General features: G+C 42.1%; 1 protein-coding gene across 2 annotated transcripts in view; it reads left to right on the top strand.

Annotated features, from left to right (window-relative positions):
- The window catches only part of CRIM1 (cysteine rich transmembrane BMP regulator 1), a 191,280-nt gene that overhangs the window by 80,900 nt on the left and 82,836 nt on the right, over window positions 1-27,544 (top strand). For both annotated transcript variants that reach the window (XM_041755162.1, XM_041755161.1), the window contains exons 3-4: window positions 7,811-8,053; window positions 9,069-9,189. In XM_041755162.1, coding sequence (XP_041611096.1) covers window positions 7,811-8,053; window positions 9,069-9,189 — 364 coding nt within the window. The remainder of the gene's footprint in view (window positions 1-7,810; window positions 8,054-9,068; window positions 9,190-27,544) is intronic.

Here is a 27,544-nt window from a genome sequence, read left to right as displayed (position 1 = left end):
GAGTTCTAACTTTGGTAAACTGATTTAAAATTCAGTAGAACATATACGGGCCATTTTTGGGGTCTGTCTCTACTCCCTATCCTCTTAGCTATTTTCACTCCTCCAGGGAGCTCTGATCTCTTCCAGGAAGACTGCAGAGAACCCGTTGATTCAGATTTCGTAAGAATTAAAGCAGCCTCAAATCTCCTGGCAGTGAGGAGTATTGGTGGGGAGAGGTACATGGACCAGTGGATCAACTTTACGAAAGTTGGGTGACTTTACAAAATCCTGATACCAGCATCCCATTTCCAGTAATTCTGATTGAATTGGTCTGGGGTGTACTCTTGAGCTTCTGGATTGTTAAAGCTCCCCAAGGATTCTCATGTGCTGCCAGGGTTGAGAATCATTATTCTAGCACTGTGGCTCTCAGACTACAGTGTGTATGAGAATCACACGGAGGGTTTGTTCAGATAGATTGCTGAGCGCCTCTTCCAGAGTTTCTTATTCTGTAGGTATAATGCGGGATCTTAGAATTTGCATTTCTAGCATATTCTCAGGAGATGTCAGTGTGCCTGTCCATAGCCCATTGTTTGAGAACCATTACTCAACACAGCTGAGTCACCTGAAAATCTTGCTAAAATGCAGTTTCTGATTCACTAGTCCTGGCCCAAGGGTCTAAGTCTATACAGCCCCAGCAACCTCCCAAGCGATGGTGATGCTGCTGGTGCAGGGGCCACCCTTTGAGTAGCAAAGCTCTAATCTAAAGCATTATTTTCAACCCAATTCTGTAATATCCTGCTTAGAAAAGATGTGTGGTCTAGGAGACTCCTGGAAGTACCAGGGGGCTCAGCATATAGCTTAGGCCATTTAGTGGCAGACAGAAATCTGGAGGGCTCAGTGATGCTTTGGCGTCTGGCCAGCTGCCATTTGACAGGATGTTTGAACATGCCCTTGGCAAAGTTCTGTTGTCAATAGGGAACTTCATTGTAAAGATTCCCAGTTTGCTTGGAGGAGTAACACAGTAATTCTGAGCTCTAATCACACAATAGAATCACCCAGGGAGCTATTAAAATACATATTAATTCCCAGGGTCCTCCCCGAGAAATTCTGATTTAATTGATTTAAGGTGGCATGTAGACAGTGCTATTCTTAAAAGCTTGGTAAGTGATTCTAATGGACAGCCAGCATGAGAACCACTAAAGTATCTCATGTTGCAGTTTTACAGATCATTTAATTTTTTCTTTATATTTGGCTAATTTATATTCTATAATGCAAACTAACTTTATTAGATAATGAAAACAATTTAATATGGCACTTTTAAGAAATTGCCAAGAAGAGGGCATATGTAGATTCTCTCACTGTTAAATCCTAAATTCAGAGTAAAAGAAATTGCTGGGAAAGTACAGCTGGTGTTTCTGAACAAGCTGAAATAAGAAATATTTCTGGGACTGTATCAACAAGCCTAATTTTTTCCCCTCGGGGTTATGATTGTGTGGAACAAGTCTTCACCGCGAAGCTTGCCAAAAAAGGTTATGATAAAATCATGGAATGTGAATGAAGAGAATTCACAGTGTAACTTTAAAGGAGTCAGTCTCTAAATTTAAAAATGTAGGGATGACATATGTCTTACATTTGTAATAGAAGTTTTCAGAACAAAATAATGCTGGAAACAAAAAAAGCTCCACCTTTTATGTGTGACGTCTGCAGGGCCAAGGAGCAAATGAGTTGGGAGGATGGCTGAGCAGAAAGTGTTGAGGACAATACCAAAGATCCTAAACCTCTCTTTGCAAATTAATTTTGTATTCTATAGGTGAGCAAAAGTGTGGCCATTTACTAAATATACAAGTAACAGGAGAGCTGATGAGCAAAGTTGAAGTTCCTTTTGCTTTTGGCATTGTGGACCAGTGGGAAGATTGTAGACTTTGGAGGCTCTCTGCATTTTGCTTTATGACTTTAGTCAAGCTTCTTAACCTCTCTGTGTCTAGCTCTTCATCTGCCAAGTAGAAATGAAGATGTTCTCTCTTTTCCCATGGGAGTATGAAAGAGGTGTGAGAAAAGGAGAGGCATGGTGCCTCATGCATGGAAGGTACCCCATTAGTAAAGATTGTTTTTATTTCTCTAGCATAGTCCTAAGAATGGAATCCTTAATAAGAAACATCTGTCAAAATACTTTTCTTATAAGCCTTTATTGGTATTTTCTATCTGTGACTTACATGAATTTAGATTTCTTCTTAATAATTGTGAGATGTATTTTCTATTTGGAGAGATAGAGATACTCTTCCTGGTCCCTGCATCTGAGATACTCCTGCCCAACTATTTGCATGCCTTCTCCTTTCTTCATTCAAGTCTCTGTATAGGTGCCAGGCTCCGTGAGATCTGCCCTCACCCACCTGGTACACCCACATTGCTGAGTCTGCTTCAGGGCATTTGTCACCACCTGGCACCACACTGTGTAGCTCTTTGTTTATTGTCACAGAATTGGGAGTCCGGGAGGGCAAGGACTTCGTTTTATTCCCTGCTCTAAGCTCTGTGCCCAGAACCTCTGGCACATGGAAGTCATTCAGTAAATATTTGTCCAATGAATGTGTGAGAGAGGGATTAGAGATCTCTCAGGCAGCACCTCAGCTGGTACCGTGAGGAGATTTGCCACCCATGACCACAAGTGGCTCCTGTGATCCCCTCACTGATGCCATAGCTACTCCAAGACTTCAAATTATAAGGGAGGGAGATTATCAGAGATTACCAGATTACCTGAGATGTAGGGAAAACAGTGGTCCCAGATGCTTCCCCTCTTTACTCTGTGCTCTCTCTACTAAATTCTGTGATACCAAGTCTGATCTAAACTTGGTATCCCTTGAAATAACTGTGTGGTTGGAACTACCAAGGATTGTGTCAGAATGACCATGTACTCCCTATGTGCATTTGTGTGTGTGAGAATCAGGAATAGATTTCAGGAAAAGGACAGAGCACCCAGCAGTGTTGACTTTGTAGTTAGTTACCTGTCTAAATTTCAGTAGTCTGTTTTATGGTGCCTCTTTTCCCTTAAGCAAGTGTGCAGCATTTTAGGTGACCATTTTAAGAGATTTTGAAAGAGGAAGAAGACTTCAGTGTCAGATGTATGGGACTCTGCAAAAATCAGATATAGTGCCAATCTGGCAATATAATGTTTCTCTTCTGTTTTATCTCCTCTCCTTTAGTAGTTTTCATTTCTGGCTTTGGTTTTATTTAAATCCATGTTTAAGCAGAAAATCTTGAATGCGATTGCTGCTTGTAGATCATGATTATACTTTCCCTTTTGACAAAGGGACCTGGAAAAGATCTACAACTGGCCAATGTGTGGTCACACAGGTTAAAGTGACTAAGATTGATACACACTTTATTGTAAAATCATTCTAATACTAGGTGACACTGTCAATATCTTAAATGCTAACCTCTTAAAAGAAGGTAATTAATATGATGAAAGAAGCTATTTTCTCTCAATGACCTCTGTTACAAGTGGTACTTTCACTTTAATCTTTCTGTATCTGGGGTAGTTTTTGTTCTTTTTAAATTTTTTTTAGATGCCAGTTGCGATGTGTTGCCAAGGCAACCAGACTGAAAAGCTTGTTAATTAACTTAACTATTATATATGGATTTGTTAGACACCATAGGGAAAGAGTTAGGAGAGGCTTCTTTTCAAATGGATGATTTTAAAATTCAGAGGTAATATCAGCAGAACCTTCTAAATGAGGGAAAATACATGTGTGGCTATAGTGTTCATATATTCTTCATGGAAGAGAGATAGAATGGAGATATATGTGAATGAGCGAAATCTATAGGATGAATTAATTTAGAAATGGGCTGAGAAAAGAAGTATCAGAAAGATACTTCCTGAGGCTATGGTAACCATAGTTGGGTGTAACTCATAGGTGACAACTGGTTGAGGGGGAAGGTAAAGGTTCCGGATAATCCAGCAAGATGTGAATAGAGGCTTGAAAGAAGAGAAAAGCCAAGAATGTTCACAAATACAGAATAAAAAGACACAAATCTTCGAAATCTAGATTCTTTGAAAGCATGATTTTACAACTTGCCAAGTCAGTATAATAGGCTTGAGTCGTATGCCTGCTAGTCATGGAGTTAAGAACACAACCTTAAAAATCTAAAGTAAAAACTGCTAGAAAAACAAGAAGTTATTGGTTCATAACGGATAAGTTTAATAGATCCTTCTTAGAAATTTGATAAAAGAGGTGAGATGTAAGTGATCTGAGTGTCATAATTAAGCTTGATTGAATAGATTTACAAGTTTATATCCAATAAACAGAGAATACATGGTCTTTTCAAATATTCATATATTTTAAAGTTGACCTTAGGCCACATATGCCAAAACATAAACACACACACACACACAAACTCAAGAAATTAACAGAAGTAGAAAGTTGTACAGCCTACATTCTCTGCAACAAAACAATAAAGCTATAAAAATTAAAATCAAGAGGAAAGCCAAAAATACTTATCTATGCAGAAATTTAATAGCATTCTTCTTTATAAAGTCTTTAAGAGGGAATCAAAATTAAATTATAGATTATTTAGAAATGAGTTGCATTGAGAGTAATGCATATCAAAAAATCAGGATATAACCAAAGGAATATTTGACCTAAAATATTAACACGACAATTAAAATTATTTACATTTCTAAGAAAATAGGAGAGAAGTAAGCCCTCAAGAAAAATCAGTGAAATTACCTGAAGACAGGTGATTAAAAAACTAACAAAACTGATGAGCACATCAAGTACAAAAAAAGAATGCTTGGTCATAAAACCTGAAATGAATTTGAAAATCTAGATAAATTAGATACTTCTTACCAAACAGTGTCAGTACAGATGATTCTAAAGGAGGTAGAGTCTAAACACAGAGTTCTGATAGTTTTATAGTTGGGTTGTATGAAAACATCAAAGAATGTATAAGCCCTCAGTTTTATAGCAGAGTAAGGTAGAACAAGAAACAACTCATTGAACAATGTAGTATAACTTTAGAACTGAGACTGGATGAGGGCCGTGCGTGTGTGTGTGTGTGTGTATGTCCATGTCCATGGCATGTGCCCACACACACACGCATACACACACACCCAAAGAGCTACAGGTGAGTATTATTCAACCTTATACATTTAAAAATCTTAAAATGTTAGGAAGTCAAATCCAGCTGGATCTTCAGAAAGAGGATTTAATATAAGAAAACAAGGATAAGGGATCCCTGGGTGGCACAGCGGTTTGGCGCCTGCCTTTGGCCCAGGGCGCTATCCTGGAGACCCGGGATCGAATCCCACATCAGGCTCCCGGTGCATGGAGCCTGCTTCTCCCTCTGCCTGTGTCTCTGCCTCTCTCTCTCTCTGTATGACTATCATAAATAAAAAAAAAAAAAAAAAAAGAACAGCCATAAAAAAAAAAAAAAAGAAAACAAGGATAATTTTAAATCTACTAATTGATTATATAATAAAGGGCAAGCCAATACAATCATCTTAAGAATAGTTGAAAAAGCACTTAATAAGATCTAACTCTAGTTTTTAACATTCCTAACTAGAAATCCCTCAGACAGTGGGGGATAGACAGTGTTTATGTAGCCTATCTTATCCCATTTATATTACATAGGCAGTTCTTAAGCAAAAAAATCTCTCCAGGTTTGAACTGCAAAACACATCAGTAGGTGACAACATTGAATATGTGAAACGTAAAGAGTGGAATAACTAGGAAGATCTCATATGTTGGGTAATAATGAAAACATGTTCTATTGAAGCATAGATTTGAAAAGTCTGATTATATATACCAAATATTTTGCAGGACAACAGTATAATAGAATGTGATACGGAATAAGTTAATTGCAGCACATGAACAAGAGTAGGAATTACATGTTATTTGCAATTAAAGTCACGGAGCTCGTCTTACGAGACAATGTGTTTGTGTTGCCAGATAAGCCACCCACTTAATGTACTTCACAAACTCCATCATCAGTCCCCATAGCCAAGATTCATTTTCTCTTCCTCAGCAATTTGATTTGTTCTGTCCACACTGTTGGCTATCCAAGAGTGAGATTGCAGTTATGTTCTCTTCTCAAGGCAGTGGCTTGGGGATATCATAGGAAAATAGGATGTATGCATTCTCCATATATCCTCCTGCAGCCACACTGGCCTCCTTTCTCTTCCTGGGACACACAAGAGTGCATTAGCTGTTTCCTCTGCTGGGATGCTCTTCTCCCAGATATCTCCATGGCCCACCCTCTCCCTCCTTCAAGTCTTTGTTCAGACATTGGCTTCTCAGCGATGCCCATCCTAATTGCAACTGTCCCCCACTTCCATGCACTTGGATTCCCCTTTGCTCTGCTGCATTTTTCCCCATGGCACTGATACCCTTACTACTACACAGTTTGCTCATTTGCAATGTTTGTCCTTTAATTGATATCCTCCTCCACAGTGCTGTAAACTATATGAGGGCAGGAATCTGTGCCTGTTTTCTTTTTGGTGCATCCCAGGCTGCTAGAACAGCAGGTGCTCAATAATTATTTTTTGATGAATTTACTAGAACTTGAATACAAAGGCTTTCCTACACTGTATTTTGGTTAGACAGGAAGTGGACAAGGAAGACGGTCAGTGAAATGAATGATACAGGATTCAACATAGGAATGACCTGAGGGACCGTTGGTTTGGGAAATAGATCTACTTTTGTAATACAAAGAGCCGAGTGAACTGGAAGTGAGAAGACCTGGATTCTTGTTTGACTTTTACCACTGGCCACAGGCAGATCACTTGAACTCTTGGGCTTCAGGTTCTGTAATCTATAAAACAGACTACAATTTTTTGTTTAGAAGACTAAACTAGGTGATCTGGATCTGACCCTGCTTTCCTGATTCTGTATGGATTTTACTGAGGAAAGAGAACTAGTGATAACCTACCCCAATACCACGTGGCATCATTTTCACCCAGCATTTTCTGAACCCCCTTCTCCCCCCAGAGATCATGGGGGCTATGATAATGTGCTACTCTGGGTTTGTTTCAGCCTTTTCCTTAAGGATATAATGTTGGTATAGGTTTCTTAAAAGCTTAAACCAAGAGACTCATCTGTGGACTAGGGCTCCAGAAGCTAGGGCTTTGCTTGATTTATTTTTCTTACCTTTTAAAATGGAGGTGCAGTAGTGGTTAGTACATAATATCAGAGAAAGGAGAGAGGGGCATTTGATGGATCTCTGCCAGAGAGAGACACGCCAGATGGCATTTGGGGAAGTTACACGGGAACTTAGCTCATTCTCCATCTTGCTGAGCTTCCACATCATAGAATCCTATGATCTTAATAAGTTCATCTCTTCAAAATTCAGGGCTCGGAGATGGAGTTCTTTCATGTTGATTATCACGTACCTTGTCTCCAGTCCCTGAAGGAGCCAGATTAATTCGTAGGTCTATTTAGGGGTTTTAAACATACACTGTTTTCAAAGAGCAGCCCTTAAAACTTGTTTTTAATTCAGAGATCTTTTGGTCAGTGATGAAGTCCAGTTCCCAGATTCTGCACATCCTGCAGGCACCTTCCTGTGCCACTCTTGATTTTGGCCATTGTGCTGGACGTCGATTACTCAGCCCAGGTGGGTGGGAGGGTGGAGAAGACCACTCCGGCCTCACACCCCGCCGTGTGGTGAGCACATCTCGGGAGATTTTTACGGTTGGCGGAACTGAGTGTGACAGTTTCCACCAGATTTCTTTCTTTCCCCTTGTCTTCGGTCAGTAAATAGATCCTCAGGACTGCCTGTGCTTCCAACACCAGTGCCCCACGCTGCCCCCAGGCCTGTGCTAAATTCTTTCTCTCCCATTTAGAAGAGAAGCCAGATTGCTCCAAGGCCCGCTGTGAAGTCCAGTTCTCTCCACGTTGTCCTGAAGATTCCGTTCTGATCGAGGGCTATGCTCCCCCCGGGGAGTGCTGCCCCTTACCCAGCCGCTGCGTGTGCGACCCTGCGGGCTGTCTGCGCAAAGTCTGCCAGCCGGGATACCTGAACATACTAGTGTCAAAGGCCTCAGGGAAGCCGGGAGAGTGTTGTGACCTCTATGAGTGCAAACCAGGTATGCGCGGGCATCACCTCAGCAGCCTTGCTGCTTTGTGTCGCAGGGTCACAGGCCCCTCTGCCGCTGCCGGCCTCACAAGGAAGAGGAGTAATAGCAGCCTGACTTCCGGCCTTCTAGTCAGAGAACCAGAGTGATAATCTACTGGTACATAAGCGCCTTCACACAGGGACTTTTTTTCTTCTCTTTTCTTCTCCTTCAAGTATGCTCGATGGGGGAAGTGGGGTTAAAATTTATGATAATATAGCTACGTGCTTCATTCCCCCAGAGGAGTTCAGAGCCCTTACTTGTAGACACAGCAATCACTTTATTACATTTAAAAACAATCATCATATGTGAACAGAACGTTATTTTTAGATAAATATATGCATCAAAACGCCAGATGTGTTGTAATGAAATTCTCCGCCCCAGTCTTTCTCCCTACCAGCTTCTCACCATCCATCCTGCTGACTTTGAGAGCATGTGCTGAGTCTTCTTGGACTGTTCACTCACCTTCTTTGCTACATTTGATTTGTTGTCCTGTCCCGGCTATTTCTTGCTCTATATTATTTGTAACATCCTTGTTCTTGTGGCATTTCTGATATGGTCTGTGAACAGATCTAGATGATAGTGATTTTCCTCTTTGCAAGTTTCTAACCATTGGTCAGAGTATTGTTCGTTTTATTTCCTAACTGCTAGATAAATGCCTCAAGCAAAACCATCCCTTGTCCATTTCTTGCCCTGTTCCACCAGAAGCACCTCTGGCTGACTCTCCCCAGCCCTGTAACCACCACTGGTGTCGCTCCTTCCCTGCGCTTCATCCTCACTCCTTGATGTTCTGTACCCTGCCTTCCTGGCACAGCTGTGGGACATATTGCAGTCCTGTAATGTTGGCTGAAATAAAAATGTTCTTGCTAGGAGAGGGCTCTGGGACGCAAGGAAACTGCAGACCGACGCGAAGCGCCGGTGTTTCATTTTGAGACTCAAAATGCAAATGAATGTGACAGTAAATGATGCCTCTGTTTGCCTCTGTCAGTTTTCAGCGTGGACTGCAGCACCGTGGAGTGCCCCTCCGTTCAGCAGGCCGTGTGCCCTCTGGACAGCTACGAGACTCAAGTCAGACTCACGGCGGACGGTTGCTGCACCCTGCCAACAAGGTTGGTTTGTCATCAGGTCATCAACTTTCCTCCTTGGTCCTGTGTGTTAGTACAGTTTCAGGCATGCTGTGTGTTTTCCCCAAGTCTCAGGGAAATCTGAAATTCTCCTGTGTCTGTGGAGAAATCTGAACCGTTACTGGGACTTGGTATTTACATGTATGGTTCCTTGGATCAAAGCCAGGTGTCATCAGGTGAAGTCACTAAAGCCTTACAGATTCTTCTTTACTGAGGTGCCTGTGCACTTCCGTAGGCTGGGAACCGTGCAGGCGAGTATGTCCCTCATGATGTAGCCAGGGAGGCAGCCAGGTATTGACCATGGTAGGCATGTCAGTTGATCCTCCACAGTGAGTCTTAGAGCTGCTTAACGATTGTGTCCGATGGGATGAGACATTGCACACCTCATGGAACTGCTCCTGATAGATCCTTAGCGTTTGCAGTCACACAGTTACCCACACTTGTTACTTGCTGAGGCAAAGAGGAGTCTAAATGCTTTTGATGCCTTCCAGAAGAATAAACATAGCTGTCTTTGGCCTGATGAGGGAAAATGTTGTCATTTGTGTCATAGTAGTAGGACATCCATTTAGCCCTATAAGACCAGGTTCACTCCAGAGTATGAGGATCTCCAGGGCTTGTCCTTGACAGTCTTCAGAGCACCACCATGGAGCTGGCCGTCTGTGCATGGCAGTGGGGAAGACTGTGCTTGGAATACAGAGCTTATATTCTGTTTCTCCTGCTAAGATGCCCTCCCCTCTTCCCTGCCATGATCTCTCCTCCATCTTTCCCAGGCCACTAAGGCATCATTTTGACTAGATCAGTTCATTTCTTTCTACTCTGCTCTGCATTTAACATCCATGGTTGAAATGGTGCCTCCTTTTGCTCCCTTTCTAACCTCTGCCTCTCCCAGTCCCAGTCTCATGGTGGGAACTTCCCATTTGTGTTTGTTTTAGGAGTAGTTGTGATTTTATAGATGGCCAGATAAAACAGGAATATATATGGTCTGTAGGTAAGTGCCAGTTATGGAGGAGACATCCAGAGTGTGTTCTGATAATTACTTTTCTTCTCTTAAAATACATTACCTTTTCCCTAACCTTTGTCCTGTCCGAAGCTCTGGGAGTCTTTCAGATATAATTTACACCACTCGTCTTGTGCTTTATACTGTATCATGAAGCAGATACAAAGATTTTTGTGAAGGTAACATACCAGCCGTGGTGCAGCGCCTTCTTATGGTATTACAGTGTGATAATGTATGTGAAGATACTTGGAAAGGGTGAAGCACTGTGCAAACATAAGGAAGGTATTACCAATTAGTAATGGAAAAAGAGGGAGTGCTACTAGCTGTAACAGATGTCCCTTCAAGGTCTTCATGAAAAGGAAGGTGGCACATTGCATTACAGAATCTAATTAATCGAAACTAAGCTGGTGGTTAATTAACAAGTCCTTTAGTGAGGGAAAGGGACAGTTCTCAAGTCACGGTTATAAACATTAACATGGCACCATCTGCACGTAGGAGGCACAGTAGGCGATTTTTTAGTCCCTCTAGGGGGTCGAGATGGGTAAAAGCTACTGGAAGACATATTTAATCTCGGCTTAAGGAAAAAAAATTCTCACAACTAATGATGTACAGTGATGAATTGGGCTGCTTCCTGAGCTCCCCGGAGCTGGAGAGATTTCTTTCCGTCTGGATGGCCACCTGCCAGGAATGCTTAGAAGAAATGTTACATTGGAGAGGAGGTTCAACTAGATGTCTTCCGTTTTTTCCCCAAGCTTCTGTGAGTCTTGTAAACATAAACTTTAAGATGGTTATTTTGGTGTTGACATAATTTTGACTTTGACATTCAGGACTAAATGATCAGGCAGCTAAAGATGCCTCTAATGAAGAAATTGTAAAACAGAGAAGGAGGTCATTCAGAATCCCACTGTGAATTGTTTGCACGGAAGATATAAGTTCTCACAGCCCTTTAGTTTCCCATGTTTCTGGTAGTCCGTGACCCATGTGCACTCTCGGCCCCTTCTCCACATCTATCCTGTGCTCCCACCTGGATGAGACCGTCCCTGTGCTTGCTGCTTGCTCACACTCATGTTCACAGGGGCCCACGCTCACACTCACTCAGAGCCCTTGTGGCTGCCGATGACTTTCCTTTTTTTAAAAACTTATTTATTTATTCATGAGAGACACACAGAGAGAGAGAGAGAGAGAGAGAGAGAGAGAGAGAGAGAGAGAGAGAGGCAGAGACACAGGCAGAGGGAGAAGCAGGCTCCATGCAGGGAGCCTGACGTGGGACTCAATCCTGGGTCTCCAGGATCACACCCTGGGCTGAAGACAGCACTAAACCGCTGAGCCACCCAGGCTGCCGATGACTTTCTTGAGGGCCTTCCCCTCCTACGACCTCTGTTACCCTTTCAGGACTGCATTTCCTTCTCTTTGAAGTGTTCTCAGTTTTCCGCCCTGAGGATGACTTAGGTGTCCTTCTCTCCTGCTCCTAAACAAATGCCCATGGATCTCTTTAAGCACTTTTTATAACAAATTGAAATCATTGATTTTTTTTGGTCAATATTTCCTACTCTGTGTGGTTTTCAAGGGAAGAGAATATTTTATAGCCTCTAGTAACTAGAATAGGAATTGCTGTAATATGTCAACCTATATCTGTGGATGAATGAATGAATGAATGGAAGAAGGAATGAGCAAGCCCACTCTAAGCCATGTTGATTTATTTGTTGAAGAAGAAAAAAAATGAATATTTTTAGTTTCCTGTTATCCTCCTACCATTGGGTGGTAATACTAATCCTTGTCTCACTTTAAAAACCTTGTGATTTTTCTCCACCCCCTTCTTTATGGCCCACTTCTCAGTACTATAGAAACTCTCCATTCCAAGCACCAAGGTCACCTCTCAAAGCCTTTATCTCTCCCTTCCACCTTTTCTAATATTGTTCACCCTGCAGGACTCCAATTAAATTCCACTTTATCCAAAAGGTCTTCATGCTTCAACCAACACCCATCCTACTCCCTAGGAACTTCTAACATATTCTTTTCTGTGTTGCCAATTAATCACATATTTCCTTGCATTGTTATTTAACTGTTACATGCATAGTCTTGTCTCACCACCTAAAGGACATTTCTAGAGGAATTGTGTCTTATTTCTTTTCCTCTGTATATATGCATTAATACTGAATGAAGGGGTTAATGCAGAATATGTTCAGACTGTGGCTAAGCCTAGTTTAGCATATTAAGTGGGTTCCCACTTATTAAGGAGGATGATAGGTCATACTTTGGCAAAAGAATAAAAATCCAAACAATCATGCAAAAATGGAAATAAGGAGAGAGCCCAATATGGAGTAATAACGGTATTTTGAGGGAAAAAAACTTTCATTCTTTTGTGTGATTTATGTCTTTAAGAGCATGGTGTGTAGGTGGAGAGAAGAGTATTGTAGAATACATAAAATTCTGTTACAATTATTTGATATTTACCAGCATATTGATAAAGAACATTATTAAGAACTTAGAGCCATTTCAGATCAAAACCAATGATGTGAAGAATTCAAGGGGAAAGCCCTTTACAGTTAGGGTGAAGGTAAAATACCAGTAGTGATTTATTTGCCTTAACAGCCCCTTTTTTGTAAGGATCTATTGGACTTCCAGAGGCAAGGAAGGGAGCTTGTGGACTTGCTCTCTCTCGTCTTGAGGAACAAATTCCTCTCTCTCTCTCTCTCTCTCTCTCTCTCTCTCTCTCTCTCTTTCCCTGTGAAGGCTGTTCTACCACTGGAGCCCCTAACTGCCCTATTTCTGTGTGGGTCCTTGCGCAGTTTGTGAATTTTCTTTTGAGTTGTCTGTTTTTGGCCATTCATTTGTCAAGCATTAATCAAGCCCCTGCAAGTGACAGACACTACCCTCTAGATGTCCTCATCGTGCACAGATATCTCTTTCCTCTTTGCACTGAAATCTCTTTCCTGTTTTGTTCCTGACAAACCCTTACCTTACCTCTGCCCTTTCCACATACAGCTTACTCCTTTGCTTGCTGCGTCTCTGTTTTTCCTTAATGGCCCATCCTTCATCTTCCCGTCTTCTGCTGGCTTTTCCTGAACTTCATCCCATTTTGACATCATTCTTACATATGATATAATTAACTCTTGACCATTTTTAATTCTTCCTTCCTCAGCTAGGTTTTAGGTTTCCAAGCACCCTGCCAATTCTTTTCACCCTTTTCTCTTCCTTTGGCCCTGGAATAGGATGTGAGCTCATCGCACCTTTCAGGAGACAGTGAAAAGGAATGGGAATTAGCGGCTGGGGGCCTAAAATGCTCAATGATGGCAGAAAGGAAAACCAGGACTGTCCACGGGGCTCACGACACCTGTGGTCTTTGGAAGGCTCTGTGTACATGTGTACATACAAATGCCTCTATGCAAAAGGAGACTTAACAACAGAGGAAGTTATGTCAGATACATTGATTCAAATGATATCTTTACAGGGAAGGACAAGGAATTTAAGTAAAGGTGAAGGTGGCAATAACAAGGGTAGCTTAACTGTGTAATGTGCCCTGCTGTTTACAAAGCTTTTCCACATTTGTTGTTCTCATTTTATCATTCTGATTCCATGAGGAATTTATAGATATGAAAACAGAGGCTGAGAGAACAGGTGACTTGTGCAAAATCCTAAGTGTTCTTTGGCACAAGGATCAGAGCTGGGATCCAAGACTTCAGTCTAGCCTTATCCTCTCCACTGCAGGTTTTGTGGATAACGGTGTTTTGCTATTGCCCAGAAAATACATCAATGATTATGAATTTATGTTTCACCAATGTATGTATGTATTTCAGCATCATACCCATTAACACAATATGCATAGATGGGTGTTACTCATTGTTGCATAACAAGCAGGGTGTCTGGGGCTGGGTGGTCAACAGTGGAGTCACTCCCATGTCTGGGAACTCAGTCAGGATGACTGGAAGGGCCTAGTCCCCCGCTGTGGGGTCTTTCATCCTGGCCTCCTCCTGGTAGTGGCAGAAGCGAGAGAAGTAGCAAAGTCTTAACAGACTGGGACACAGAAGTCACACAGCTTCACTTCTACCACGTTCTGTTGGTCCAAGCAAGTTATAGGGCAGCTTCTGATTCAAAGAGTTAGTTAGCAGTAGATTCCACCTCTTGATGAGAGAAGCTGCAATGAATTGTGACCATTTTTAATCTACCGTAATATATATTTGACCAAAGAGGTACCCTTCAGATTTCATTCTCTGCTTGTAGATATTTGGTGGAGTGCTTGCTGCGGCTATGGGATTTTTTTCCAAAGACTAATGTCCTTCTGAGCCTGGGGCTCTGCATCTTCAGCTGTAGTTCAGGTAACCTGTAGCCAAGCTTTTTCCCGTCAGCAGCTACCTTTCTGGCCTGCACTGGACAGTTCCTCTGGGAGTAGACATGTGATGTAGGAGCCTCTGGGCACCACCTCAGCTTGGGCATCATGTAGCTTACCATTATTTTTAACTCCTTTCCTTAAAGTTGTGACTACCTAGTTAAACTTGGTTTAACAGGGAATGTCATTTTTGAATGCCACAAGATCTGCCTGGTGAAACCAGGTCAATTTTAAAAACAAACACAAACAAAGCATTCAGAGATGTTGCACAAAAATACTCCTCTATAATGGTTGGTTATATAATGGTTGCCCGAGAGAAATGGACCTACCACGTGTAGGTGGAGGATAGGTCCAGCCTGGGATGTAGCTCTGTGCATCCTACATTCCCCTGTGTCAGCCAGTCCAAACCTCCAGGCAATTGGGCTGTTTTTCAAGAAGATGGCTCCTAGATCACAATTTTTTTTTCTACACTTCTCTCTCTTTGTTATGTGCCTGATTTTACAGAGGCTTCCTATTGCCTCTATAGTTTTTCATATCTTTTTAGATACAGGCTTATAGGGCAGACATTAACTAGTTAAAAATCTAGACTGTAATACCACTGACCTTATTTCCTCTCACTATAAGTCAAATGAGTTTTTCAGTACCCTTATGCCTTTTATCTTGTTATTTAACTACTTCCATATTTTTGTTAAGAAGACAAATGAATGTAATGTATTACTGACAGTCACCTTTTTGAAATTCATTTTAATGAGATTTGTCCCAAAGGTTTTGTTCTGAAACCATTCTGTGATCAATTTCTGTCTGTAAATATGCATTCCTTAAAAGTTATTGAGAAAAGTCCAATCTGGTTATTTTGAGGTGAAAATCAGTGAAGTCATTGTTTATGATGTTCAAACTTAAAATAAGGTTTTTCCTGGGTTGTACACGATGCAGCCAGCCAGGTTCCCAAGCTCCCTCCTGGCTCCAGCGTCTTTCTGACTAACAGGTCTGACTCCCTTCCAGAACCTATATCCGGAATATTTATATCTCTGCTTTCTGAGACACTACACTGAAAAACCTGTTTTATTTTTAAATCAAGATTTTGAAGTATTTTAAACTTTTTTTTACTTATCCAAAGTAATCAAAAATTTTAGATTGTTAGGCCAAATGTTGACTAATATGTGACTTTGGTTTTTACCAAGAAGTTTAGTAGAATATCTTGAGCACATTACATTCCAAGTATGGTTCCACTGGCAATGTCAACAAATTCGAATCATAGTGCTCCTCCTCAGCTGACAGGTTGTATGGTTCTCCTGTTTTAGAGATGAAACTTGGTGAGCTAGGATGGGTCCTGCTTGGTGAGTGGTAGAGCCAGGTTGTATGAGCACAAACCACTAGGCTCACTGTCCCCTGTGGCCCTAAGCTCACTCCCCACCCACCTGTCCCTGGTCCTACCACTTAGGAGACCCAACATACCATGTCCTATACTTCCCTTTGTTGTGATAGTCTGGGAGCAGATGTGTGCACATGAATGAGTAAACTGTCCAACAACTAAGGAATACTTACCCACACGTCACCTGGTGCCCTGTAAAGAGAGTACACACCTGAAGGTTTTGTGCTAGAATCTAGGCCCACTTCTGCATGAATTTGGGCAAGGCTCTCATACCATCTGGGTCTGTGTTCTTCTCTGAGAGATAAAACGGGAAAGAGGGATTTGATGATCTGAGAAGTAACTTCTGTCTTTAAATTCTCTGACTTTCCTAAGCCCTTTAGAGGGGAAAGAACCCAAGCCACTGGTGCTAGGACACTCCCAGGTGAGAAAGAAGGAACATTTTAGAAAATTCCTGGACTCCAGGTAATGGGAAAGAAATAAGAGTTTGCATGGTCATAGGAAGGGAAGAAAGTCTAAATGAAGTCATAGAAGAATTTTGTTTACTTTTTTCATTTTCTTAAAAAAAAAAAAGACTTAGGAAAGGCAAAATGAAATAAACTTATAAGACTAGTGATTTAAATCAGGGTAATCAGACTGGTTCAGTTGTGAAAGCTGGGTGATAATCCAATAAAGTAAATTAGTGGCTAATGGAATACCGCTAGTTACTTTTTTTAAAAAACATCTGTAAATAGTCCCTTATGTAGCAGGATTGGAAACTGATTCAGTCAAAGGCTGACTCCATAAAAAAAAGGGCTTACTTCATTAAATTGGAACATGGACATCTCTGCCTGTCAGCCTGCCTTGCTGGATGTATCTTGAGGATATGATGTGTGTTTCATCCTCCTACCCCCAGCACACTCACCGGCAAGAACTACAACCTGTGTGTGGCTGCTCACTGGCTCCCAGACCATGTTTGTACTTGTTTCTCTGAGGTTTTATCTACTACTTGACTTTCCCTGAGGTTTTATCTTTGTTCTGTCACTATTTATTCAGCTCCCCCATATTCTTACTGCGTGTCTCTGTATTTTATTCTATATTGTATATACACATAGACACCCACACCCAGCATTATATGGGTGGAAGAGCATTAGATTCTCTATTCCAGATTATGAATGGATCATTTCTTTCTATGACTCTTAAAATAAAAAAAAGGATCTACTGAATTAAGTTCCCTTTTCTTTGTTTGATCCTCAGTTTTATTTCTTTCTTACAAGACACTGACCTTAGAAGACAATTTCCTACTCTTACCCTGTCATATCATAACAGCTTGAAATACTGCAATTCCAGGAAAGGAAATAAGATAAAAGGATGCCAACCCCATTGAATCTGAAGGATACATCAGATAACACAGCCCATGACCAGAACAAAAGTCATAAAGTTCCTTTACTTTCACTGTAACATCTGCATGTTTGTATTCAGCTGCTTCACGTTGAAACTCTAGGATGCTTAGCTCCCATTCATCAATCTTGGTTTCTCTGTACTCTCAAGAAAAATCCATCTTGGGGTACCTGGATGGCTCAGTCAGTTAAGCATCTGCCTTTAGCTCAGGTTATGATCTCAGGGTCTTGGGATCGAGCCCTACATCAGGCTCCCTGCCAGCAGGCTCCCTGCTTCTCCCTCTGTCCCTCACCCCTCTTATGTGCATGATTTCTCTCTCTCAAATAAATAAAATCTTTTAATAAAAGGAATAGAAAAATCTATCTTGTTGGTGCTACGTTGTATTATAACAGAATCTTAGGACACTGTCACACTGTTCCTTAGGATGAGCTTCTTAGAGAAGGAGCTTTCTTTCTGGGGTTCCAGAATTCACAGCCTGATATTGACTATACCAGACAAGGCTGTTGGGATGGAGACTTCGGCAGGTTGTCCCTTCCCTTCAGAAGCGCTTGAGTTCAATAAAAACTAATTTAACCACAAAGCTACAGTTTGTAAAAACAAAGTGCAGCTTTGAAAATGTCAGATGTCAAAGATCACTGAAGGCCTCATGGAAGACTGAGAACACTGGGCTTGGTCTAGTGTGGGGCATGGTAATGAATAAGATATGGCCAAGGTTTGAAGGAACTCAACACCTTAGAAATCTCAGCTCTGCCAGTTTCACAAAAATGTTCCAGACTTTTGCAAGGTGTTAAGTAGGGAACACACACAGATATCCACTTCTACCACTCCCAATGACATGAGAACTATATGATCTCAATATTTAAAGCTATAGGCAAATAGGGATATGAAAAATTATCAGTCCGTCCACTTCTGAGTAATAGTTTGGAGTGACAGTGTCAGGAGTCCTTTAGCTTCCTTTGGCTAACGTACTGATGTTTGGGTGGTTGAACTTTCCAGAGCTCCTCAGCCAAGTGTCTCCAGAGCCTCAGTCTGTCTGTCATTCTGCATTGAGCCTGGAAGCCTAGAGGATGGTATTGTGGGGGTAGGGGTTATACAAGCACTAAGAACACAGAGGGTAAGACTCTCAACACAGAAAACATCAGCCCAACCAAACACAGGTGTCAAAGTCAGAAACTTCCTGAGTGTGGCTTGGAACTGATAGGTTCCTTCAAAGCTCAGGGAGCACTCTCCAGTTCTTAGTGTTCTTTAGATCATCAAATAATATTTATTATAGATGCGTATGCTTTTAACATTGTGCTAGGTAATTAATATTGGTTGTATCACATCTAGCTATCCAGTGGAAATTGTCCCCAAATAGGCATTTTCAAAAGGACTTCATCAAATTAAGAGCCTTGTAGTTAATGATCATATCCATCCGTTCCCAAAACATTGTCTCAAAGAAGATGGCATCTAATAACATTTTTTTTTTCTTGGTAAGATTAGTCTAGGACAGATTTCTCTAATTCAGTTCCCTTTTTGGATGTTCTCTTGAATTTGGGTAATTTATCCAGCTGCTTTTAGAGAATTTATAAAATTAAATTATACAATATGTAAAATATGCATTAGCATAGCACAGATTTAAAACATTCCTGACTCTTGACATGCTATCATGGTAGCATTCTCTCTGTTTTTAAACACATCCAGAAAAAAATGTGGAAATATATTTGAAGTCCTTCTTTCTCAACCAAGAAAAGAACATCTATTCTGTTGCCCTCTGCCACAGTGATTTTTGGCCCAAGAGAGCAAGTCAACTCATAACTAAAAAAGCCAAAGTCTATATTAAACTCTGATGTTTTTAAAACAAAATAATTTTAGGAATTCCATGTTATTATTGGACTTAGCCCCAGATTGAAGAAAATATGCTTTCCTAGAAGTAAAGCCCTTGTCCATGGAGATGAACTATCTCCATAGTAGAGAGTTTAATTTGTCAATAATTCACTTCAGATGTGTAAGCTCTATTCTTCCTATGCTAGTGCTTTATGCCTGTTGTATTTGACCATGAAAATGGCCAGTATCTAGTCATCTTTTGTACTGGTTAAGTCCTGAAACAAAGTTTAAGGCTCTCTTTGAGTGGCTACAGTTTGGTCTGAGTGAGCCTGGCCATCACTAGACATTCAATACCTGGCCATCTCGCTGAAAAAACATAACTCAGCTGAGTTCTGTAAGACTGTCTGTGAAGTTGTCAAGTAGACTCCACTGCACAGATCCTATTGACCTTCAAAGGACTCTTCCCACCCACCTTCATTTAACATTATCATCATCATGACACAGGCAAATAGAACAGCTCCAGGCGGCTTTGCGAAAATATTTTGTGATGTTATTCATGTAATGAATAAGCAAATCTAAAATGTCGGAAATCCTCCTCCTGGAAATGCCCAAAGCAACCACAGATTTCAGGGACAGTGTATTTTACTGTTCATCTGCGCCTGTCTATAAGATGTAAGTGACAGCTCTGCTCATTGTGTAGACACCGTTTGCAGAGAGTTTGGGGTTACATTTGCAGTAGACATTTAACTGCTTAACTGCAGGTAGCATGAAGGCAAAGATAGCTTGTTTCTCTAGACCTAGAGATGCTCACTTAATCTGTGAATGTATCACGCAGATAAGTGAATCTTAAATTGCCCTTTCCTGACTTTGCCGGGGTGTGTGTGTGTGTATGTGTGTGTTTGTTTGAAAAGGAAAGAAGTTGTAGGTCATGACTGGTGCTATGATCAAGTACTTTGATTGCCATAGCTAGGTCATGGATTCCTGAAGACTCTCCATGACTTCCTGAGACATTAGATTGTGTGCTTTTCAAGGGCAAGGGTGCACTTTCAATATCTCTTTCACACTAGTGCTGAGCACAGGTAAATAAATACTCAATAATTGCTTTTAAGTAAGTTTATAGATAGTTGATCTGTGGCAGGTCCCAGCATCAAAACCTCTTAGTGGTTTTGGTCTGTTCAGGGAATGAACATTTGAGTGTTTATCAAGTGTGGACATTGTGCTACCGGGTGGGAATGAGACAGACACCAATGTTAAGGAGCTTATAGTCTAAAGGGAAGGCAAACATGTATAAATCATTATATTTCAAAGTGCTGTATGCTTTAGCAATAGAAGTGTGCAAAAAAAAAAAACCGCTCATAGAGCAAAGAGATACTAATTCTGATTTGGAAAACTGTCAGATTTGACTTTTGAGCTGAATCTTTAAGAATGAGTCAGAGTTCAGCAGCTGGAGAAAGAGGAAAGGGCATTCTAGGCTGTTGTGGTCATTGATTTTTAAACTTTTCATGTGACTTCCAGCTTAAAACAATATCACTAATCCCCGTCTTTCTTTATGATTCAAGAAAAATGGAATTCATGACAATCTTGATTTTTTTCCCCCCTCAGAGAGCCACCCCTTTTCAGGACTACATCACTTGTTTAAGATGGTTTATTACTTTCCTATTGTTTTCAATTAAAGATGCTTCATAGTATGATACATGAGGTCCCCTCTTACCCAGCCCTGGGCTACTTCCCTAGCTATGTCCCCAGCAGGTCCCCTTACAGTATATCCCCCAAGCCCCTTCCCAACACATACTGTGCTTCTAGTGGGCTGAGCCATTTGCTCCAACCTATATACATTTTACTCTTTCTTGCCTCTGCAAATTTGAGTAAGTTCTTCCTCTTCCTGGAATGTCCTGACCTCCCCTCCCTGTTCCCCCATGCCTGATAGATGCCTGACAGCCTGTGCCCACTCACAGTCTCCCTTCACAAACCTTCACACACACACACACACACAGAACTAGGTATTTATCTTTAGGCCTCTCATCAGAGAAGGCATCATGGAAGAAATGACTGTTGGAGTGAATGGAGGACTGTTAGGCACGGGAGGGACCTAAGTATTGAAGATGTAGAAGACAAGTGTGCTTTCCTCCAGAAACCACCAATAGCTAGGGCATCTGTACGGCACAGGGACGTAGCTGGTTGATAGCACAATTTGCACTTGGCTACTTGTCAAGCTTGGGGCTGAATTTGACCTCAAGACATTTTTTCTTTGCTTCACTTTTTTTCTCTTATCTTTAATTATTCATGTCTTAAAACTGGGATGCTTCATGTAGAAATATGGCTTCTTTTGAGCAATGGGAAGGTGTAGCAACATTGTACATGTCATCATGGAATGAGAAATAAATAGACCTTCTTGAGTTGTCTACAACAGCCCTTTCTGCTTTCAGGATTCCTGCCTGACTCCTAAAGACATTCAGGTTTGGTCTCTGGGTTTAGCTAACTTGGGATTGGTGTCGAGGGACCAGATGTGGATGGAGGTTAAAGGGGCAAGAAGTTTAAAGATGTCATGAAGATCAGGGCCCAGGTGGACCCTGGGTTTGGGGCTATATTGCTAAGGAGTTACAGTCAGGATGAGACCCAGGCTGAGGAGAAGAGGGAAAGATGTTTGGGGCGCAGCTGTCTTGGAAGCTGAGAGTCAGGTGGTGGGAGCATGGGCATGGAGGTCCGGGAGCATGAACCATTGTGATCAGTAAGTGAGGTATTTGGCTCAGAGATTTTAGAGGGCTGTGGCCTGAGGAGCAAGTGGCTGAAGTGCAAGACACAGATTCCAAAAGATCAGGCAAGCTCAGGGAGTTGAAAGTGCTTCATCCACATAGACATGGACGCCTTCCAAATTATTATATAAAGTAGCTAACAGGTGGTGAGCGCTTCTGTGTTCCAGGTACTACCCTGTGTGCTTTTCATATACCAGTTTATTTAGTTCACAGAATAGTTCTAGGAGATCTGAGTGCTTTAATCATCTCTAGCTTACATATGGCACAGGTGGAGCTAAGAGAGATGATGTAATTTGCCTGAGGTCCTCTAGCTCCTTAGTGGCCAGAACTCAGACCTAAGATTGTCCTAATGTCCAAATGCATTCTCTGAAACCCCTTAGGAAATGGAGAGGAGACAGAGCCACAGAAAGGGAGGGCTTGCATAAGGGAGGAAAGTGTCAGTTTGGGGGATATAGTGTTGACCTCCCTTCCAGCCCAGGTGAATGAGCGAGTGTGGGGGAATTCACTATCTCAGTAAAGACAGCCGCAAGGAAATAGCATTTGGGAGAGAGCCAGGTAAGTGTCAGAACAGATTTGAGTGGCATGCTTTGTGGTGATATTCAGATACCAAGAGTTTGTCTGCAAGGGAAAGGTTGGGGAAGGCAGAGAGGTTGGAATGGGAGAATGAGTCCCGGGGAAGCAGAGCAATACTCAGTAAGGATGCACCATTCCCTTGAGGACAGGAAACAAGAGGATGTTGCACTTTGCACTGATGACAAGGATGAGAGGTCTGGGAATTGACAGCCCACAAGGGTCCAAGTGGACACATGCTTAAAGACACTCGCTGTGTCAGCACCAGCTCAGGCCCCAGGTGGCTCTGGAGGCTTGAAGGCATGTCCCGAAGGCTGCCCTGACTGTTCAGGTTTTCAAAGAGAGGATTAGTCCTGATGTGGTGTTTGCTCTTTCTGTGTTCTGGAGAGGAAATGGAATAGTTCACATGCCACTGTATTCTCATTTGTGATCATACAGCCTACTCCTTCCTCAACTAAACTCCCTAAACTGAGAGCCAGAACCCTGTGAATCCCTAGCCCCACCCAGCCAAGTGCCTCCTGCTTGTACTCACTCAGCAAGTAGTTATGAAATAGTCGTATGTTCATAATAAGCTGATTCCATGTTCCACAACATCCATTTCTAATGCAGTGAGTGATTCCAGCTCTGAGATGGGAATACCGTATGTTGCTATATTAAAACTTCCTCTCCACATCTAAACCCAGCCCTTCCCCTTCCCAGCATGAACCTTGCAGAGGTCCCTGCTCTCTTCTTCTGGCTCACTCGGTCCTCTCTGTCCCTCACTCCTGCCCCTTCACCCTCTTAGGCCATCCTGCCCACCAGGAGAGCAAATGCCAATGTTTTGCTCCCAGACCTGAGGAGGTGAAAGCAGAGAGCCTTCCGTTCCTGGAACTCGGTCGTTTTCAGAAGGCTACACTGAGTGTGGTTTGGGATGCCTGCCAGATCCCAGATCCCAGCTCTCCTGTTTCAGTGGGGGCCTGGGCCCCGGGGAGGCCTTCCAGCTGTGCCTATGCTCTGGTTCCTTTGCTGCCAGGACTGAATCCCTCTGGACCTTCGCGACTCTCTTTAGCCATCATTTTGAGGCATGTGGTGTGTGTGAAGTGCTGTTGCCTCCTCATCCCACCTGCTTACTATGGAGCATGGTTCTAGAACATCACTAGATGTTCTACATCTACATTAACACTTTTACATCTACATCTAGATCGACATCTACACTTTTCTTTCAACTTAGCCCTGTAAGATAAGATTCCTGAACTACATGCTGGCCTTGAGGAGGAAGCTGTAATCAACTGCCATTGAACACCAGAAGAGAAGGGCTACAATGACTATTAAGGACTTAGCAATGGACCTTGTCATTATTACTGATATTAGAAATGCAAAGGAATATTTTACCTCATTGCCCTCAATTAGTATCTCCTTTGTATTGAAGCATATCCTGTGATTGCTCCCCACAGAAAAAAACAAAACATCACAATGATGCAGAGTGATTTTACTATTGTCTCTGAAGGAAAAGTGGGGAAGAATGCAGCTTCTGGTTGTGAAAATGAGGGGGGACAGCTGCTGGAAGGAAGCGTGTGATCCTGAGAGCTGGGCCAGATGCTTGTGCAGCTAAATAATGCACATGGTTAGCTGCCCGGATGGTGGAAATGCAAGGAGATGTTGCAAGGAAGAGTGACTAAGGATTTGGTACTAAGTGAGTAGCAAGCCTCTTATGGTGAGAAATGAGAAAAATTGTGATCCTAAGGAACTTCCTGAGGAAGGAGTGCAGTTCTATATAAGGATAGTTGGACCCAGAGGAGGGAAACCCATTTGTTTTGGGATGTTTTATTTGCAGTATCTCTCTTTTTAATTTTTTAACTAATGCATTCTTTGGGAGAGGTAAGAAATTTAATCAGTACAAAAATAGTACATCAAATTTATTTAAAGTTGAAGCTACTTCTCATAGAATAGAATGATGTTTTATTTGTATTGTAATTTCTGTTCCTGACAGTATTCATTAATACACTAAGTAGAATCCTAGTAGTACAAGTGCTTTTTACCCTTTTATTTCCACATTTCTCCTTGTTTTCCTAGCTAAAGGGAGGGCTCCCTCCTGCCTATAAATAGTCATTCCTTATTTACAGACCTGCTTCTCCCCTTACAAAGGGCTTCAGCATTCACCCAGGTGTAGAGTGCATCCAGGATTGGGAGGTGTTGCTTGCAGAAGGTCCCGTGGAGTTGTTTTCCCTCTAGGATGTGGGCCAGGATATGGGTCTGCTTGGGGAAGATGAGGTGTCCTCGGGTACTCTGTTGCTTCCACGTTTCCTCCTCTGCAGGAGTTTATTGTAGGGGGATGTTAGAATAACATTTGGCTGCTGCTCTGCATGGGTCCCAAAGCAAGGCACTCCTGTGCTTTGCTGCATGGTAGTGGGAATGGCCTGGAGGATTCCTCTCCTGTGGCCTCTTCTAACCCACTCTGGTTTAGTCTCCTTTATGGTGTCTCTAGTCATTCTAGTGAAGTAAACTATTGATTCTTCTAACCAAACTATTGATTCTTATTAACCGTTAATTAAATGTTTATTCCAGATTATTGTTTTGATGGCTTTATCCTTTATTTTTTCATTTACAAGACAAATAAGACATGCCCTCTGCACTAGGGGGATTCAACAGGAGAGGTGTAAGATTTTGATTTCATTGGATAAGCATGTTCAATCCCAAGGGTTTGGTACTCATGTCTGCTGTTGAAGGTCCAAGGTCCAAAGAGAGAAAATTCATCCTGGTTGCCTTTTTTAAAAATGTTTCAAATTTTTATGTAAATTTTAGTTAGTTAACATATAGGGTAATCCTGGTTGCTATTTGATCGGAGAAGGCCTTGTAGGGTGAGTGGGTTTCACATTGTGTGGAATTCACAGGGGCAAAAGAACAGAGTTAGAGTGCACATCTGAGCTTTGGTGCTGGGGGCGAGTGGGGAAGACTTGGATGAATGGAGTTGGTGAATGGCAGATTGCCCTTGCTGCTCTGGTGCTGCAGATGGAGCAGCCAATAGAACAGGGAAGCTCAAAAAAGAGGAGAGGCTAGACTTGCAAGCACTCCGTGAACTGTGCTAGGACTCTGGCCTGCCTGGGACTGTCATCCAGGAAGCAAAGGACAGAAAGGGGGAAAGCATTGGTATACATTGCCTTTCAGGCAATACAACCAGCCAGCCTTTGCCTCCTAAGGAGGGGAGTGCCCTCTAGGGGCTTAGATGATTTCTGAGTGCTGTTTATCACTGTTACTCAGGCGCTCAGATGCCCACTAAGCTGAATCCATTACCTACTCGAGAGAAAAAAGACAGCTTAAGCAACCCACCTGGCTGCAGCTGTGATTACATTATGCAAAAATTTATTAATGTGGTGCCTTGATTGATCATTATCTTAATACTGAGGATAACATTAGAAGCTTGATTTTTCTGGCAAATTGCTCATACAGGTTGCTTCTTGTTTGAAGTTAAAAAGCCCTTAGCCAGAGTATTATATGAAGCTATGAACTGTCCCAAATAGGCAGACCCGTAGAGTTAGAACACAGACTTGTGGTTGCAGGGTCTGGGAGGGAATGGGAATACAGGGTTTCTTTTTGAGGTGATAAAAATGTTCTAAAATTAGGTAGTAGTAATGGTTGCACAACCCTGTGAATATAAAACCATGGGATTGCACTTTAAAGGGGTGATTTTATGGTATGCTAATTATATTTCAATAAAGGTGTTATTTAATTTATTTATTTAAAAAAAAAAGCCTTTAGCACTTCTTCTCTTACGTGTCCTGCAAATAGCTCTGCCTGAAGTAGCCTTTTTGAGCTCATGGTATAGAAATATCAGTGTTTTGCTTCTCACTTTCTCTTTTGTAGTTTTGTTTAGTGGCTGTTATCCCTCTTTTATTCATTTTCAGTTCTGTTGAATTTAGGAAGTATTTATTAATGACTATGCATAGTAGATGTGAGGAGAGCTTGTGGTAAGATTCATACTTACCATAAAACAGAATGAGCAGAACCTTAAGGGAAATACGGTATCTGGCAGCTCTGAGAGAAGCTGTCATTTGAGGTTGGCCCAGGAGGACAGATGGCATCTGGACAGACATCTGGATCAGGGTGTTCAGGAGGGAGCAGGGGCGAGTGGTGCAGAGGCAGCAGAGTGAGGGCTTATGCAGAGAAGAAAGGAGTGACTGGAGAGGAAGGAAAATGAAGAGAAAGACCATGGAATAGAATTGAGGGGAAAGGCACATGACTGTGTTGAATGCCAGGCTGAGAAGTTGATCAGTTAAATAAGGAGCAGCTGAAGACTTGATGCTGGAAGTACAGGGACTGGGCCATGGAATGGGTGTAGTGAGGGTTGGAAGGAGAGACTCGGGTGGGGGCGGGGGGACAAGTGAGAACCCAGAAATGGGGAGGGGTATGATTTAGAAGTGGGACCAAGTGTCAACATCCATGTCATGAGTATCTCTTTCTCATGTCACTCTGTTTCCTCTGTCACTGATCCACACATTTTCTACATTTTCTTGCTTGCTCTTTATCCAGACGCTGGGGTCAAGGGTAGGAGGAAGACTGGGGAGACGGCTGAAGTTTCAACCGAATAGATAGTCGCTTGATAGATACCTGATGTGTGTGAGTCCAGGTTTCACCTTTCTGGTTTCTTCGTAAGTTCCTTCTTTATGAAGGTGCTAATAGTCTTTAACACCTGTTCGTCTTAGGTTCAGGGGAAACTGAGAAGTCAAAAGATAGTAAGAAGTGAGAGGGCTTGCCAAGGGGCTAGTCCAGAAAAGGCAAGGAGCTAGGAGCAGACCAGCCAGCAAAAACTGAGACACCTGAATCCTGGGAACTTAAACATGTAGTCATTCTGGGTTTAGAAGCAAAAACTCATTATCAAGGGTTTTCCTTTGCTAAGTGGGTTACTAGGCACTTGTATGCGATTTCAGACCTTCTGTAACATGTTGCGGACAACATTTGTGAATCTCTACAAAAGCAAGAGAGAGAGCTAAATGTTGGGAAACAGGTCAGATGTAAAAGGAGAAAAAAGGAAACCATAGTGCAGACTCCATTATGGTTTTCAGCTTGGTGGGATTTCTGACCGCCTAGCAGAGAGCCTGGCCCACATGTGCCCATTCGTGTCCGGTAAAGGTCACTGAAGGGCTGAAGGATATATCCAAAGA

This window comes from Vulpes lagopus, chromosome 5 (genome assembly GCF_018345385.1).
Source record: "Vulpes lagopus strain Blue_001 chromosome 5, ASM1834538v1, whole genome shotgun sequence".
Classification (NCBI taxonomy): domain Eukaryota; kingdom Metazoa; phylum Chordata; class Mammalia; order Carnivora; family Canidae; genus Vulpes; species Vulpes lagopus.
Note: the sequence above shows the minus strand (reverse complement) of the source record. Positions and strands in the feature narration are given on the sequence as shown.